We start from the raw sequence: 17,441 nt of genomic DNA on the forward strand, positions 1-17,441 counted from the left end.
AGTCTTCAGTTCGCGAAAGATAAGGGAAGTTGATGCAGATGTGTTCTTTCTGTGATTAATTCACATATTTCTTAAGAGACTGGGTGAGAGTGTTGGATACTTCAGTAAAGGTTGACTAAGTTAAGGATTCTTTGAAATTTTGTTATTATCCACCTCTTTCACCTCAGGCTGTTAATCCCATTACATTTGGGAAAATAAATCCAAATAGGCTTTGATTCAATTTGTACTTGGACAGTGGACTTGCTGGAAGAATGCATTTTGTGGTCACGGGCCTCCTTTTCTTTTGAGTTGATTCTGGAGTTGTAGCCTTTCTTTAAGGTGGTTATTTTGGGGTTTTTAAGGCATTTGCTTTAACCCTCACATGAATTGTATAACTGTTCATGAGAGCTCAACTTTATTTTAAACGTTTTATACTATTGTCTCCCTCAAATTCAAACTAAATATGACTGGGCTCTACTTTTACTCATTATTCTTTCTTTGTTGCTCAAAGTAATGTGTTTAGACTGCTGTATAAAAATCAGCCTTTATCGTTTCATAATGCTCCCAAACCTTTTTGTTTTTCAGGAGACAGCTGTGTCCATTCAGAAACAGAGAACAAAATTTTAAGTTGGAATCCTCTTATTTTGCCATCTGTTTCAAAGGACTGTACTGAAAAGACAACATGGTCTCCTCCTGTTGTTCCGTTAGACAGCCCTTCAGGGGTCCTTCAACAACCCCAGGAAAGCTGAGGATGTGCACGTGACTAGTCACATTCCCACTTCAAGCCAGTAACTGCATAAAACAGGCCTGGGGATGGACTGTGTGAAAGACGTTAATTCAAATCAGAGAAAAATCATTATTTATTTTTGTAGTAGTGATGTCATGTGAATGTATCTTAAAATGTGTGCCCTTTTATATTATTTATGCCTTAAAATTTTCCCTCCCTATCCCTTCCTCCCCCCTCAGTAGGAAAACCTAGTTTTACATCGTTTTCAATCACCTGAGAACAATTGGGATCATTCCATGTCTTCCAAGAATCTCAGTGACAATGCGAGCTCCTCCTGCAAGGACCCAGCCTATTGGCTGATTCAGCAAAAAGGGAATGGTGCAGGCCATTCGAGGTTTTCAGATGGAAAGCTGTCTTCAGTATTGTATTATCACACTTTCTGAGAACATATTGAAATCAACCACAGTCATAACCTGCTGTTCATAACAGCAGATCTCTTCTGAATTGTATTAGTGCCTTCCACGAAAGTGATGGCTGACCTGTTGACGCACTCTCCTCTCTGTCTGCACCTGGGCCCAAGTTAAGTTCGGTTTTCCAGGCGCTGACCATACACAGTGTCAGGGACATGGTTGAGGTCAAGGTCTAGTTGGGTTATTGCAGAGAGGGAGCCGAGGCCAGGGAGAAGAAGAAGGCCTTTAAAGTCAAACGGCTTTAAAATTGCCTGTGTTTATAAAAGGGTCGCCGTGGGCCTATTTTGACTGTGTCTGAGAGTAGGAACAAAATAAGATTTAAAGTGGTGACTTGAAGAGAGATTCGTGTTTTTAGAAGAAAGGGGAGGGTTTCAAGGGAGCCCATCTTGGCAGAAGCTCTGCCAGTACTGTTGTGCTCATGGTACCGCACCACCTGAAAATCATTTTCTAACTGCCAACATGGGCAATACCTGGAAAATGTGAGTGTCAGGAAAGACTTAATTTGGAGGGAAAAGGGGGTATGGTTTGAAATTTCCTGACGTTCTTTCAAAATGTCATCACCGTAAATACCATGTTTCCCCGAAAGTAAGACCTAGCCAGACAATCAGCTCTAATGCATCTTTTGGAGCAAAAATTAATACAAGACCTGGTATTATTTTACTATAATATAAGACCAGGTCACTATAATATAAGACCGGTCTTATATTACTTTTTGCTCCAAAAGATGCATTAGAACTGATTGTCCGGCTAGGTCTTAAATTTAACTAAAGCTTTGGTTAGCAGAGCTCATAACTCACAGTTTCTGCTGCCTCTGAGTGACAGAGGGCACTTACTTGCAGCTGTCTCTGGAAGGCTTTTCTTCTCCACATCTAAACAAAAAAACGAAAAACAAAAAAAACCCCACAAATACATTGTAAGTATGCCTAATAGCTGGAGTCCAGCTTCAGTGGATCACTGCCCCTTTTGAGATTGTGCGTCCCTTTGGGGAAAGAACCTGAAAATGGTACTCTTTAAAAGAGTCCAGCAGTTCCAGCATAAATGAAAAAAGTTTAGTTTCCCGGAAATTGCAGTGAAATAGACTAGAATACTATGTTAATCAACCTTCTATATAAGTGCATCAATATTCCCTTCCATATGTCTATATATGTTATAAATAGAACTGTTAGTGAAATGTGCTGTTGAAGCTGAGTCGCTATGTAAGGGTTCCTGCAAGTAGAATGTCATGAAAATGATTTCGTGGTCAGGTATGAGGGGTGCTATAGAATTCACGTTCTCCATTCCAGGTGTCCATGCCTATACTGGATATATTCTTCACGTTGCGTAGATGCAATTAGTTTTGGAGGGGGATGGCTGCATCCCTGACTTCTGTGACTAGCAAAGGACAAAGTCCTCATACACAGAATATGAAAACATACCCCATGCTTGCCAGTCAAGTTACAGCAATGCTGTCACAAAGCAAGTTTTAGAAAACTGGGGAGTCAATGTTTGTAGGCATTTTGATTCAGGAAACAGGTGTCTTAGCATGAGCCTTAGGTCATAAACTGCTTTTAAAGATTGAGTTTCAATGTGGGATTTGTCCACCAGGAAGAGAAAATGACTTTACCGTTAGGGCAATCTCATCGTGGACTGCTTTATTTATATTATTAGTAACGCTGTTTTAAGTGTTATCCCTTTTATTGTATTTTATTTATAAAAATGCCTTTATATATTGAGATATATAAATATAAATATAACTATCTATATAGTTGCCTTTATGTTTAGGAGTTATGAGTTCTCCCTAACCATGAGTTGTGCTGAACTTTGATGCCCCTGCACAGTCACCAAAATCAGTTCTGCCTAAATGGCACTTCACCAGGAAGCCAGGGGAACGTAGTACAGGGCGGGAGGTGTCACCACCATTCGCGGGGTAGCTGCTGTGGACCAGGCACCGCTCAGAGCTCGTTACTGCTGTCTCATTAACCCTCACAACAAACCAGCAGAGTAGGTGTTCAAGCCCCACATCTCACAGCTGCAGAGCCTGCATTTGAACCCAGCTGACGTGGAGCCGGAATCTGAACTTCCATTTTCCATGCTGCTTTCCAAAAGCATTGTGGTTCACTCTTTTCATGGAACCAGTCATGCTCCAGTCCACCCCTGCTGTGAGGTTCCTCTGACGCTCTTAACTCTACAGCTAGAGAAGCCGCCCTTCGTCCTCCATGGGCAGAGCTCCGGGCTTGTCCTTGGTCTGCTTGCAGTCCACATTTCTCCCTGTGAGCGCCCCCAACCCCGGAATCTGATCTTCACCTGGCTTAGTGACCTGTAGTTGGCCAGGCCTCTTCATGTTCCTCCTCACCTTAGAAGTCCCTGTGATTCTTTGTTTTAGCATTAAACTCCCCCCACTCCTGTCATTTCACTATCTCCTGTTTTCCTTCTTTCAGTTGTGCACTGGTGGTCTGGTGATAGGTGATAGTCTGGTGGTGTAGAGGCTGTAAGTTAAATTGCAATGTTTTAAACCTTTAGAAGTGGTCTTTTAAAAGCGTTTCTTCCCGGGTTTCGTTTTTGTTGAATGAGTCTGAAGCCCAGTACATCCGTGTTAAGCCAATCATGTCGCAAAGCTCATTCTGGCTACAGGACTGCCGAGAAATTCATTTTATGAGGGGATTTCACCTGTGTCACTCTCTTTAAAGCAATGACTTGGAGACGCATGTTCTTGTATCATATTGAAAAGTATGTTTTATTTTCCTTGAAGTTGTAATAGTGTGTTTGACATTGTACATATTTTAAGTGCTGTAGCTTTGACAGGTTTTATTTGGTTGATAGGATTTTCTATTAAAAGAATGCTGCTTTCATGTAGAGTGGCAGTGAAGGCAGGGGGCTCAGATACGCCCTGTTTGTATAAAGCTGCTTATAGCTTGTGATTGGGGTGGGTGTGTATCTCACTCTGAAATTCTTTGGAACCTCCGCCCCTGAAGACCCCCTGTGTGCATCTAAGAGCCAAGCGAGTCAATCCCTTCTGACTGCAGAGATCGAGGCGCTGCAGGAGCAGGACCTAGAACAAGTGTCTTAGGGGGAGGTTGGGAGAAGACCTGAGCCTGGAGCTGAGCTGTGTCAACAGGCAGACCCCTGAGGGGCAGTCAGTGTTTCTTTGGAAGGATCGAGGGGGGTGGGAAAGGAGCATAAGGAGAATGTGGAGGTGTGGTCCCTCCTCCCACGGCTCCTGTTTACCATCAACCTAGAGCGACATCTGTATGAGCTCCAGGGTAGAATGTAGCCTCTTCAAGAAGCAGCTTTGTTTCACTGCCCTAAAAAAAAAAAAAAATGTCTGGGCTCCTTTGACTAGAAAGCCAATGGGGTCTTTTGCATGGGGGTGGAGCCTTATGTTTTATTCCCCATATTTAAATGAGGCTTCCATAAGGCTTAGCCCCAGTCCTGAGAGCTCTGAGGGAACTCGAAACCCCTTTTCGAATAAAGTCTAAATCTGTGAGAACCTAAGAAGCAACTTCAGTTTCTGTCAGTTTTCTGTCTCCTTTCAAGGCGCCACTTTCCTTATTCCTGGCAAGACCATCCCTTGGCTCTTGCTGTTTCTCCTCTGAGTCCCCTGTGGAGCCAGCTCTGAGACTTGACTCTTCTAGTCAGTCGAACAAGCATTCGTTTGTGTTTCACCCAAACTTCAGACACACACACATACACACTCGGAGCCAGTGAGTCATGCTGGCAGCTGACAGACTGTGACTTTGGAACAGCCCAGGTCCCCTGTCAGCCAGCTCCCCCAGGCCTGGTGGCAGGCTGCATCTGCAGTACCTCTGCCCTGTCTTGTCACAGACTCCTGGAGTCTAGCGACTGCGCCCCTTTCACCACTGCAGACTCGGTGATATTCCTACGCCAAAGGTAGGCGACAAAGACCTGGGATTGGCACCTGGCTCTGCTACCAGCCCTGATTAAGCCTGTCCTATGATAGAGGCATGTGTCCTTGGGGAAGGAATTTGAGACGAGGAAAGTAAAGAACGACAAGACCACGTCTCGTGCTGCAGTGGAACGAAGGGAACACATGCCTACATGTCGTGCTTCCTCGCAGTAGGAAAACCTGGGGCCCACCTGACCCTGTGATCAGCCTCTCCCTGGGGGAGTTGCAATTGAAAAGACCTTCTACTAGTGAAAGCATCAGGTATGATTTATTTAGGAATTACTCAGTTCACAGACTTCGGAAGCAGCTAACTTGCTCATACAGCACCAGCGACTGCACCCAGAACCATCATTCTCACTGGCCCTCGGACTCCCCGCTGGTCTTTTCTCCAAATGTGTGCCTTCCTTGTCTTTCCACCTCAATCTCCCACAGCTGGGCTTGGACTTTCCTTGTAACCAAGTCTAGATGCACCACAGCTGAGCCTTGCACATCTGTAAAGGCTGGGTAGTGAGTGGGGAAGAGGTAGCTGGTGTCGTAGCTACCCTGGTTTTAAAACCAAGTATGACAGGGGATCTTTCCACCCCGCACCTGTCTCCCTGAGCATATTTGCACTTTCCTCGGGGGGCTCATGGTGTCGCAGTCACTGTGATGGTGACATTTACTGGCACATCCATGGATTCTTGTGCAGGATCTGAACCTGGGATGGTGGATGGTGTTTCGATGCCTAAAAGGAGACATGAACAAAGGAGAGAGAGATGCTTTGCGGGTGTACCAGATTGTTCTCAGAGGACGAAAGAGAGCGAGCATCATGGATAAAACACGAGTAATCTTTGGGAAAAAGTTGTGCTTACCTGCCTGTGCCTCAGGGCCTTCCATTGAATCGCTTTGTGGGTGACTTTGCTCCCTGAGGGCGAAGTAGGAGAGTAAAGTTAGTGACCACAATTCCCTTCCAGTTAGAGGAAAGTCATGACCCCCCCAGCATGACGGGTTCTGTACTCACATGGGAGCAAGCAGTTGACCAAGGCCTGTAGAAAGAAAAGGAAAAGGTGCATTACGTGAACAGCCCAGCCGAGGTCAAAGAAGAAGAGCCCTTCCTTCCTCATCGGCTCCATACGAGAGATGGAATCCAGACGGGGATGGCCCCAGACGCCCGAGGTCGGGGTTGGAGCCCCACCCAATGTCTTGCATTGGGGAAATGTCACAGAAGAGCCCAAATTTCCTGCCCGGGGGGGGGGGGTCAGTGTCTGCACCTCCTTGGGATAGGTAGTGATGTGACCACCTTGTGGGGTCAAGCAACCCCACCTTCAGCTTCCCACTCACAGGGGAAAGTCTCCGGGTGCCGGGCAGCGTACTGGAACACTAGCAAAGAGGCCACCGTTGCCACCACCATTCCTGTGCCTGCTGCACCCAGCACTGCTGGATAAGCGCTGAAGGGGGGGTCCGCTAGGAAGGGAGAGCTCTGGTTGCATGGGATAGGTTTAGAGCCACAGCTGAACTTGGCAGCAGTGGCTTGTAAGGCAGCGAGCAGGCAATGCCCTGCTCTTCCAGTCCCCCTTCCACCTGACGTGAGGGATCAAGAGCAAGGCTGCACCCAGAGAACCTGGAGACCAGGTCTCTCCCAAGGAAAGAGGTGCTTTTTGTGCCTGGTGCTCTTAAGATCTGAGTCCCCAGCCAGTCCCCTATTTCTGGCACAGAAGGCAGCAGGCCAGTTATCTGGGCAGCTCAGGGCTGAAGGGACGGATACCATAAAATTAGGAATTCCCAGGAGAGAGAGAGCAGCAGGAAGCTGAGAGCCCCCCTGTGCCCCAGGAGAATGAGACTGAGGCACAGAGTTGGGCCCCTACCCTTACTTAATCTCCACCTTCCCTATTTCTCCTGATTCAAGTTCAGCTATGGCTCCTCCACCTAGACCTGAGGCCTCCGAGGGAGGATGGGAAAGAGGAGTGGAGAGTCCCTGAGGAGAAGTTGGAGGAGAGGACCAAGATGAGGAATGGAGGAATCAGTAAGAAGGAAGCAAAGGAATGGAGTAGAGGGTGCCCTGTGACGAGGAAGATGAACCCGGGCTCAGTTTTGTGGAGAAAGAGGTGAACATCGCGTGGCCCCAGCACCTGGTATCTTCACCTCAGAGGGATGTCCAGTTGTGTGGTGATTCAGAGCCAGGACTCGGAAGGCGTAAAGGACCCCTGGGTCCAAGCCCCCCAGCCGCCGGGTCCTACTCTCTGGCTCGATGTCACCAGCAGCTGTCTCCCAAGCCCCAGCTCCTGGGCCTGGGACACTGGCCCTCCGCTGCACCAGGAAGCCTGTCAAGTTCCCGGGGCCTCTGATGGCCCATTGCATCTGCACCTCCCTCCGGTGTCTGCCGTAGGTCAGGCTGCTGATGGTGACGTTGGGAGGAGCTGGATACCCTGGGGGTGAGGGTGGGGACACGTGCAGCTCGTGCACACCCAGCGCCACAGGTACGTGTGCGCTTGTGCGCTCAAGTTAGTTCCAGTTATGTTGAGAAAGAGCTAGGAAAGGCCCTCGACTGGGGTGTGTGGACTTGACCAGTTCTGTGTAGTTTGGGTCTGTGTTACCCTAGACTTCCACTTCTAGGCCTCAGTTTCCTCATCTATAAACCGAGGAAAAGATTATTCTGACCCATGGAGTTCTGTTTGCCTGTATTGAAGGGTACATGCGATTCCCGTTCACTAGCCAATCTAGATTCGTGCCTTTGAGGTCCTGACTGTGCCTGAGGGAACTCACAAGTCCAAGTTCTGGAGCAGGAATTCCAATGCCTTGTTCCTACAGGGCTGTGTCTGCAGGTCTCCCCCCTGGCCACACAAATGCACGCACGCCCCCACCCCACTCACTCAGGACCTCCAGCTGGATGCTCTGACTGCTGCTGCCCAAGGTGTTGTGAGCCACACAATGGTAGGTGCCCCCGTGGTGAGCTGGGTCAGCAGCCTGGATACCAAGGCGGAGCTGGGTGCCCTCGTGGTGCAGCATGAACCCAGAAGGGCCTGGTTCCACCGGCAAGTGCTGGGGTCCCAGCCAGAGGAGCTGGGCAGGCGGCATGCCTCCCAGGAGGGCACACGCCAGCCAGGCCTCTCCCCCCTCCAGCACTGACACCCAGGGCTCAGCCACTGCCAGCTGTGGGGCTTCTGTGGAGACAGAGACAGTAAGGTTGGGAGATGTCCCCTGCACCTGGGCTAGTGGGGAGGCTCGAGGGCAAGGTGCTGGCATCGGCGGAGGGGAGGAGAAAGAACAGACGGGGCTGTGGAGTTGACGATGTAGCTTGTCTCGGGCCAGGCTGCCTCCGCTTTCAGGTTTCCATTCTATGCCCGATTCCTGTCACAACCTGCTCCGAAGCTTAGTGATAATGTTTTCCTCCACGCTCTTCACAGAACTCCAGGCTCAGCTCCTGCTGGTGGGGTCCCCACCGGTGGGGCCCCTGCCTTATTCATCTCAGTGTTGACCTCCTGCCTCCCAGCACATGGCACCGGGCCTCCTTCCCCTGTGGCTACCACCTCCCTCCTTGCCCAGGGCTGGGCCCACAGCAGGTACTTGGTTTTTATGGACTGACTCCTAAAGACCCAGTTTCAGGTGTCAATTGAACACCTTGCGGTGGGATTTCCAGCTCCGAGGCTGAGTAATAAGTGAAGAGCTTCAGGTGGAGGACCTTCTTAGAGCCCCTGAAAACGTGCTGGTCCCCAAGCCTTGGAGACCAAGATAGGACTCATTTTGTGAGAATTGTTATATGTGATGGCTCCTCTACTTTTCTCACATTTTTACTTCAATATTTAATTCATTTTCTTGAATTGTCAATAAATGGGCCTGACAGGGCCAGGGGAAGACAGAGAAAGAAACCAGACCAAAAACAACTAGAGGGAGTGAGAGAGGTAGAGACCGACCTCTGACACCTGAAACGTTAATTCAAGTCAGGAATATAATCAGGTGCCTCTTATGCAAATTGACACAGGTGAAGCAGACAGACAGAGCCCCTCATTGGCCACTGGGTGTCCCCCCCACACGTGACTGCTGAGCACTTGAAATGTGGCTCGTCTACTCTGAGATGCGCTGTAACTGTAAATATACACCCCAGATTTTGAAGACAGTCGGAGAAAACCAGTGTAAAATATCTCATTAATTTTCCATTACCCATTGAAATGATCATATACTGGATATAGCAAGTTGAACAAAATGTTTCACCTTTTTCTTTTTGCTTTTGAAAAATGTGGTTACTAGAACATTTAAAATTGTACATATGGCTCACATGATATTTTCATTGGACAACAGAGACGTAGACTAAACCCCCTTATTTTATGGATCAAAAAACCTTGAGTCCCTGGGAGGTGAGGTGACTCAGGCTCTTGACTCACTTTGCATTCCAGCACAGCCAGCCCCGCAGAGCCCTTCACCCTGATTCCAAAGGGCTGCTCCCCCCACCCCAGCCCCAGGACCCAGTCAGTCACCCCCACTCACCCAGCTGCAGCCGGCAGTGGGGGTCCGGGACCCTGAGTGGGTGAGTGCCCCGGCAGATGAACTCTCTGCCAGCCAGATCTTCCTGGGCCTGCAGGACGTGGACTGCCAGCGAGGGGCTGCTGCTGCCCAGGGGCTGCTGCTGGCCATCCAGCCAGCTCAGCAGGGCAGGGGGCTCACCTCCAGGCCACTCGCAGCTCAGCATGATGAACTGGTCTCCGGTCGTGGCCATGGTCCGGCACGTGGGCCTCCGGAGGGGTTCCCCTGGTCGGGAATAAATGGCTCAGCATGGCCCTGCAGGGGGAGGAGGGGCTCGGCAGGGCTACCGCATCCCTTGCACCTTCATTTATTGCTTCCCTCCCCATTCCTCCATTTACTCAGTCACTCATTTATTTGTTCATTTATCTTTATTGAGAGCTGACCATGTACCAGGGAAAGAGTGGGAACAGACACTAAGCAAACAATTAGAGTATAATTTGATGCGTGCTGGAGCACAGGTAGGAAGACAAGCTCTCTGGGGCTTCGGGGAGGAGGACTTTGAAAACAAGATAGCGTTTGAACTTGGTCTTGGTAGGTGGGTAGGAGTTTTCAAGGCGGAGAGCAAACTACATTCGAGACCAGCAAGCAACAGAGGAGTAGAAGTAAAGTGTGAGGTGGGTGAGAGCCTGCTGACCCTGCAGGCTGGGGGACAGCTAAGGGAGTGTCCCAGGGCTCCAAGACCAAACTGAGGCAGACAGGTCACGTTTTAGGTGGAGACTAGGGCTGGGTGGAGAGAAGGCGAGACGTGGGGTCTGGCTGAGAGCGGCCCACCTCCTTGTTACATGGAGAGTCTCCGAGTTGCGAGTCACAGAGTTTGTGGTGTGGGCTCCACCCCATCCCAGGCCCCTCCCATCTCTCCCCTGACCCCTACCCACTCCTCTGCCCAGGAGGTCAGAGCCTTGCTCTTTCCTGTCTCCACTCACACAGGGTGATCCTGCAGAGGGCGAGAAGTGCCAGGGCTGGGTGCTGGCCAGTGCAGGTGAAGACACTGCTGTTGTCCAGCTGGGTGGCTGCGTGACTCCAGGTGACGTTGCTGAGGGCAGCAGGGCCAGTTCCCTGGGGCCCTTCCCACAGCAGCTGGGCAGCGGGAAGGCCCCCAGGCCAGGTGCAGACCAGAGTAACAGCCCCGAAGGTGGGGAGCACTGCACAGGAGGGCTGCCCCTCAGGGGGGTCTGGGAGAGAAGCAGTTTCAGATGGGGCTGGAGCAGCCCCCAGGCCCCGCTGGGAGGCCCTGGGGGCCAGAGGTGTCAAGGTGGGGAAGTAGGGAGAAGTGGGTGAGCAGGGAAAGATTAATCCCTCTGGTGAGCAAAAGGCTGAGCTCTCAGGTCAAGGGGCAGTGGTTTGGGAGGCTGGGCAGGAGGTCAGAGTCCCTGGGGAGTCCCAGAGCCCCTATGGAAGCCCCCAGCAGGGAAGTGAGCCCATCTGCCATCTGTATCCCGGACACTTTGTTTCACTGTCCTCGCTCTACCCTTCTCTGTGCCTCAGTTCATTCCCTGGGGCTGCAGAAATAATCACTTGGGGGTGGGGTGGGCATGTCTGTATAGGGTCAGGGGGTGCCCCTCTCTCTGCCCCTCCCCATGTATTTTTAGCCTCTCTCCCTCCTCTGGACCCTATCTGTTCCCAGACCTGCCTCCCCCACCTTCTGCCCCACTTTACACAGTTGCCTGGAGTCTGCCAGAGCAGGTCTGTAGGGGCCCCTCCCCATCCACTCACAGTAGATGGTAAGCTGGACGGTGGTCTGTGTGCGGGTGTCCAGGCGGCTGTTGTGGGCCAGGCAGGTGTATAGGCCTGTATGGGCACGGCTGGTGCTGGTGATGGTGTAGGTAGGCCCCGTGTGGACCTGAGTGTGGTCACGGAGCCACAGGTAGTGACTCGGGGGGTTGGAGGCAGCCAGGCAGCTCAGAGTCACTTCTTCCTTTTCACTGGCCCAAAACCCCTCCTCAGTGAAGTGTGGTGGCTCCACCGTGATCACAGGATCGTCTGGACCATCTGGAGGCAAGGAAGGCCTGTCACACCCACCCAATCTTTATTCCTTCATTCACTCATGTGATCATTGCTCGTCATCTGACAACTATGTATTATGCGCTGACTGTGTCAACCACTACGCTAGGCCCCCCAAGGAACCCAGAGTCCAGGCACAGGCCAATATAGGGAATCAGTGTCTGCGGAGGTGGGCAGCAGGCTTTGGGAGCCCTGGAGGTCATCTGTGACTCTGGGACGCTTCCCTGAGGGACCGCTGGGTTGGGCTGAGGGCAGGGAACAGGTGCCCACCCTCCCACCTTGCCTGGCATGGAGGGTTTCTCAGGACTGGGACGGTTGGTCCCTCTAGGCTGGAGAGGGAAGAGAACAGGGTGGGACGATGCCAGCAGCCAGCCCTTGACACTTCTTTGGGTCACTTCCTTCCCTTATCTCCTGGGCCCCCTTTCTCCCTGACTCCCGGGGAGGACTGGATTCTCTGCCCTCTTCCATTCTGCTTCTATGTCTTTCCCAGACTGGCTCACCTCTCTCCTGCACAGTCCTCAGTTTACAATTCCCGCAAACTGCCTCCAACAAGACAGACAGGACGCCCTTAGGCCCGGCTCCTTAAGTCCTCTAGGCCAGCACTGCCCAATAGATACATGGCAACCACAGGTGTTTGAAATTTCCTGTAGCCAGATCTTCAAAAGTAAAAATACCCAAACCCAACCAAGCATAAACACCAAAAGGTTTTAATAATTTTGATATTTTTTATTTAACCAAATACTTCGAGAATATTGTCATTTCAGTGTCTAATCGATGTAAAAATTATTGATGAGCTATTTTATATTCTTTCTTTAGACTAAGTCGTCAATCTTACACTCTGAGCACATCTGAGTTTGGTGCAGTCACATCTCGAGTGCTCAAAGCCACACGAGTGGCTTCCATACTGGGCAGTGCTGCTCTAGACCATCGTAGACTTCGTCTTTCACACAAACTTCTGATTTCTTTCAGAAGTTCATTAGCTTTCTGTTCTTGTCTTTACTGAACTAGCTATTCTCGTCTTTTGTCCACTTTTGTATTAGCTTGCCACTTCCTCCTCACTGGCTGTTTTGGAATTCTTTGTATGTTCTGAAAATACTCCTTTGTTTACTATATGTGCTTTAAAGACAAGCTTCTGCTTTCTACCTTCAGGCCCTCCGAAGTCCCTCTTGGGACCAACTTGCTGCCCTCTCTTCCCACTGTGCCCAGGGAGTGGTCTCTGTTTCCTCAGGTTCAGTTGCCTCCTAAGAGTCCTTCAGGCAGACTTTCTGGGCCACCCCTGAATTATGGGTAAAATTGTGACTATGAATATATTCACATTTTCCTGGGAAGAGAGGCCCATGACCTTAACAAGGTTGAAAGCTCTTTGCGCTGAAGCCACATTTGGCACCAGTGGGTGCAGTGCCGTGAGGCTGGGTTACTCCTGGGGGCCCTGAGGCTTGTCAGGGGGCCGAGCGTGGGTGGGTAGGTGGATGGGAGTCTTGACCATTCTCCCTACCACCAGTCTGACTCACAGATGACATCCAGGAAAGCTTCATCACTGCTCAGGCGGTTGACAGCGTTGTGGGCACTGCACATGTACCAGCCCAAGTGCATCCGGTTGACTGGGTCCAACTGGAATAGTCGCTCCGTAACTCCCACCAGGGTCTCCCCAGGGCCTCGGGGTGCCTGGTGCTGCCAAGCAAAGATCACAGGCTCCGTGCCCTCCCGCACTGCGCATGTGGCCACCACGAATGTCCCCTCCACTGGGGACGGCTCACTCAGCCGCACCTGAGGCTTCGATACAGGCACTGGCCAGAGGAAGGAGAGGCCCAATGTTTGTTATTGCAGACCCAGACCATGCCCGTCTGTGTTCGGCAGCCCAGCCCTTTCTAGCCAGAGGCTGGTCTGCCCACTGGTTTGCCGAACATCCCATGTTTCCTCACCCCCTGGAGGCAGGCCCTGTCGAACCGGGGCCCAGCAGGTTATCCCTGGAAACACATGCAAATAGATGCAAAGCAGCATGCAAAGCAGCTCAAGCCAAGTCCCTGGTTGGGCCCCTCACCCAGCACAGTCAGACTGATGTGGGAGTAGGTGGTGCGCAGCTGGCCTCCAGCCTCGTGCAGGGCCTGGCACAGGAAGTGGCCACGGGCACCCTCCCTTAGCTCCCCCAGCACCAGGCTGCTGTTCCGCAGGCTCACGGTTCCCAGAGCCGAGGCCCCGGCCTCCACCTTGGACTCTACTCCATTGGTGACAGCCACAGGTCGGGGAACCAGCGAGCCCAGGGGGGTGAAGCTCCAGAAGACCACCAGGGGTGCAGGCTGGGAGCCACAGGCAAGCTCCACAGAGCTGCCCCTCACTCCCTGGATGGACGCTGCGTCCTCGTCGGGCTGCCCTGGGGACAGAGTGGCAACTAAGGACATCTGAGCTGTTCTGGGTTATGCTGCACCCCCTCCTTGCCCAGAGCCTCTGTACCTTGTTCTGCAGTCTGAGAGGGTGGGGCAGGGTTTGATTAGACAGCATAAGCACTTTTGGAGTTGGGGGGCAGAGAGTCTCCTGCTTAGCTGTGCCGTAGGAGCGGGCAGGGTGGGGAATCCTTGACTGAGATCAGGGAGTGGACTGGAGCAGATGTTCCCACCCTCACGGGTCAGCAGACCATCTGGAAAGTCTGATGAAAATAGATCCCTGGGCCTCATCCCAGACTATTGAGTCAGAATCCCCAGGTGGGTCAAGCATCCAGCAATCTGCTTTTTTTTTTTTTTAACAAGCATCCAGAAGTTAATCTGATGATCAGCCAGATGACACCACAAGAGTCAGGAGATCCGCTGGCAAGTTAGGCTCTGGAGACCTCGGTGTAGGGATTCTAGACCCATCAGCGAAGGGAAGATGACACTAGGCTACCATCAGCCCATCCAGCATTTATTCATCAACTGTTTAATTGATAAAGTGCCTGCCTAATGCAAAGCACCAGGGTCACAATGAATAATGAGCCACCCCATGGTGGCTCTCATGAAGCTTTCAATTTATCAGCAAGTCAGACGTCCCAGTCATTATGGGGTAAAGCTGTCAACAGGCATTCTTTTCTGCTGCAGGCCTCGCACAGAACCCAGCGCCTGCCCAAGCACCGTGCTCTACTGTCCTCGTGGCCAGGTGACTAGAAAGTGCCGACAGCCTCAGCATATGGGGAGGAAAATAAGTGCCTCAGAGGACAGCCAAGCCGCAGGATAGGTCACACCAGCTTCCGGTTGCTGAATGCCCCCTGTGGCGAGTGCCAGTCTCGGACTCTGCATATCACTAGCTACTGACCTTAATTGTTACAATAGTAACATCACTTGAAACTCTGAAGCATGAAATCACTTTGTCCAAAAGCACAGTAGGTTGTGGAGCTGTGGCTGGAGCCCCGTCCAACTCCCAGTCTGAGACTCTCCTCACTGCTATCAGCTTCTCCAGAGACAGAAGAGAAGGCAGACATGGAGTTGGAGGGAAGGGATCGAAAGCAAAGTTCTGATGTTCAATTGACCGAGAAGGAAACCACTTAACCCAGAAACTGATTCTTTTCAGTCTCAACAGCTCTCAGGGCCCTGAAGACCATCTGACCTGGAGGAAACTTTCTGAAACCATATCTGACCATGTCACTTCCATGCTTACAAGGCAACAGTGGCCCTCAGGATAAACTGCTGCTTTTAAGGTAATGACAGGGCTGTGTTCTTGCCCTGCCTCCCCCATCCGGCACGTCAGTGGTCACTTAGGGCACACTGGCTAATGACTAGCAGAGGCAGTGGCTACTTCATTCACCAAGTGGCTACACAAGTGCAAAAGAAGTGTCCTGAGGAAGAACAATGGGGAGTGAGTGGGGAATGGGCCACCGTGGGGGGTGGCTCACCTGAGGTGTCACTCACCTGAGGCCCCCAGGTGCAGAAGGCAGAATGGTGTCAGCAGCAGGAGGCCTGGCGGTCTGTGCAGGGCCCTCTGACCCACCATGGCCCCATCTCCCTGGGTGGCTGCCTGTCTGAGGTGCCTGCCTGACGCTCAGGTGCCCTCTCCCCAGAGCAAAGCCCAGCCTTGGAAGGATGGGGGTCTGGCTCAGGTTGCCAACCTCAACCCTTCTGACACCTGTCCCCCTGCTCTCCTGTTACCCTCACTGCCCCGATTACGGATGAATTATTTACCAGATGATTCATTCCATCCATAATGCAGAGTTGGGGAGAGCAAGACCTGGCTGGACGGACCTAGGAGAGCTCCCTGCATTTTTATTTTATGATATGATAAAAATTAGAGAGTCACTGAGATATAGTTGAAAAAGGCCCCAACCTCATCATGTCCAACCACCTCCCCAGTGCGGGATCCCTGTCTGCAGCCCTCCGGACTATAGGGTCCCCGAGGTTTGTTCAAACACACCTCTAAGTGGCCTTCGTTCCCTCTGTTTTCCTAACGATCTGTTAGGAGAAGCTGATGGAGCCGTGGAAGGAACTCTGGAATCAGACAACTCCAGTTTGGATCTGACTGACAGACTGTGAAACTATGAAATTTCTGAGCCTCTCCAAGCTTTAGTTTCTTCACAGAAAAATGGGGATAATAACCCAACTTTCTTGTAAAGATTATTGTGAATGTTAAATGAAAAAAACTTAAATTAGCATATGGGGGGGCTTCTTCGGTACTAGTAATGTCCTATGTCATATCTTGAGTAGGGATTACAGTTCATCAAGCAGCTCGTTCATTTTTTTAAATATACTTTTACCTATGCTTTATAAAATTCACACACACACACACACACACACACACACCACCAGCAGGCAGGCAGGGCACCATCCTGCCTGCTCCTGGATAGATATGACCTACAAAGTCGGGACCTCAGAGCTGCAATGGAGACCAGCTTTCCTCTCTCCTTCTGACCAGGGCTCTCTCAATCCTGGAGCGCTCTCTCTCTCTCTCTCTCTCTCTCTCTCTCTCTCTCTCTCTCTCTCTCTTTTTCAACATGTCCTGCTGCCTAGCTGTCTTTGCATGGCAGCTAGAGATGAGGTCAGAGTTTTTTATCCTCTGGAAGCAGGTTGGTGGGAGGGTGAGAATCCTGGACCCCAGTGAGACAGGGGATCTGATGTCTGGTGTCAGGTTCATGGGTGCTTAGCAGGGACAAATGATGTCAGAGCTGAGTGCCAGGCGTGCTCCTCCATGGCCCAGAGATGCTCATCATGACACTCTCGGCCTCTCACTGGCCCTAAGACTGTGGACAGACCTCTGTCCACTCTCATTGAAGATCCAAGGGCCCCTCCATGCCTCTCAGGTCTTGAGCCCCCATTCACTCCTAATTCGGCTTTGAGCAGAATGGTAGATGGTCCCTGGGAGTCAGGCTCCCACGAAGTAGGGCTGACACATGTTTGACTGATTTATTGACCAGTCCATGTGTCCCACTCATTTTGATTCCCCGACGCTAAACTGGGAATGTCTTCAGAACTCTATTAGACATTCCTTTGGGAGCAAAAAATATGAGGATTTGGCACTGCTGCCTCCCTCGGGGTGTCTAGAGCTTGTCCTGTGAGAATTCAGGCAGGTGAATCAGGAGACTTTCCGGACGCTCTGGCTTGCAGCGAGCGTTTGTGCTGGCCTTGAACTTAGTCCATTCTGCTTGTGGAGTTATCTCCACTGGCCTCTTCTTACCCAGGGCCACCAGGGTCACGGCAGACTTGGGAGGTGCTCCTCAGCCCCCTGTGTCATTTTTCTTAGCAAGGGAAACCTTGGAAGGAAGAGTCAGGGAAGAAGGTGGATTGGACAGGAAGGTGATTGCTCCAGAGAAACAGAATGGATAGGATGTGTGTCATGCGGGGTGGCCTGCAGGGTCTCTGGTCCCGCTCCTCACCATAGGAACGCAGGATATGGTGAGGACGAAAAGGAACACCCACGGAGCCATAGA

The 17,441-nt window shown here is 51.2% G+C and overlaps 2 protein-coding genes across 5 annotated transcripts in view; one reads left to right on the forward strand and one right to left on the reverse strand.

Annotated features, from left to right (window-relative positions):
- The window catches only part of CDON (cell adhesion associated, oncogene regulated), a 95,160-nt gene extending 90,506 nt beyond the window's left edge, over positions 1 to 4,654 (forward strand). For all 3 annotated transcript variants that reach the window (XM_074321820.2, XM_019710508.3, XM_074321819.2), the window contains exon 20: positions 565 to 4,654. In XM_074321820.2, coding sequence (XP_074177921.2) covers positions 565 to 728 — 164 coding nt within the window. In that variant the 3' untranslated portion in view covers positions 729 to 4,654. The remainder of the gene's footprint in view (positions 1 to 564) is intronic.
- A 657-nt stretch (positions 4,655 to 5,311) lies between these two features.
- VSIG10L2 (V-set and immunoglobulin domain containing 10 like 2) lies at positions 5,312 to 16,072 on the reverse strand. 2 transcript variants are annotated; one of them, XM_074321822.2, is made up of 13 exons: positions 15,433 to 16,072; positions 13,599 to 13,928; positions 13,069 to 13,344; positions 11,270 to 11,545; positions 10,480 to 10,728; positions 9,521 to 9,781; positions 7,909 to 8,199; positions 7,168 to 7,464; positions 6,380 to 6,502; positions 6,060 to 6,084; positions 5,911 to 5,963; positions 5,672 to 5,783; positions 5,312 to 5,559 (listed from the first exon to the last, which is right to left on the reverse strand). In XM_074321822.2, the coding sequence occupies exons 1-12, from the start codon at positions 15,512 to 15,514 to the stop codon at positions 5,686 to 5,688; spliced, it is 2,361 nt and encodes a 786-aa protein (XP_074177923.2). In that variant the 5' UTR covers positions 15,515 to 16,072; the 3' UTR covers positions 5,312 to 5,559; positions 5,672 to 5,685. The 2 variants fall into 2 exon arrangements, with proteins under 2 accessions (XP_074177923.2, XP_019565973.3); XM_019710414.3 differs by having other exon boundaries at positions 5,312 to 5,783.
- Between the last annotated feature and the right edge of the window lie 1,369 nt (positions 16,073 to 17,441).

Source organism: Rhinolophus sinicus, chromosome 9 (genome assembly GCF_057876585.1).
Source record: "Rhinolophus sinicus isolate RSI-liver-muscle chromosome 9, RSI-T2T, whole genome shotgun sequence".
NCBI lineage: Eukaryota > Metazoa > Chordata > Mammalia > Chiroptera > Rhinolophidae > Rhinolophus > Rhinolophus sinicus.

Coding starts and splice junctions, on each gene's coding strand:
- VSIG10L2 (XM_074321822.2), bottom strand. CDS start 15,514: ATGGTGGGTCAGAGGGCCCTGCACAGACCGCCAGGCCTCCTGCTGCTG. Junction 11,546..13,068: donor AGCTTTCCTGGATGTCATCT/GTGAGTCAGACT, acceptor CCTTGCCTCCAG/ATGGTCCAGACGATCCTGTG. Junction 7,465..7,908: donor CATCCAGCTGGAGGTCCTGA/GTGAGTGGGGTG, acceptor CCTCACCCCCAG/GGTATCCAGCTCCTCCCAAC.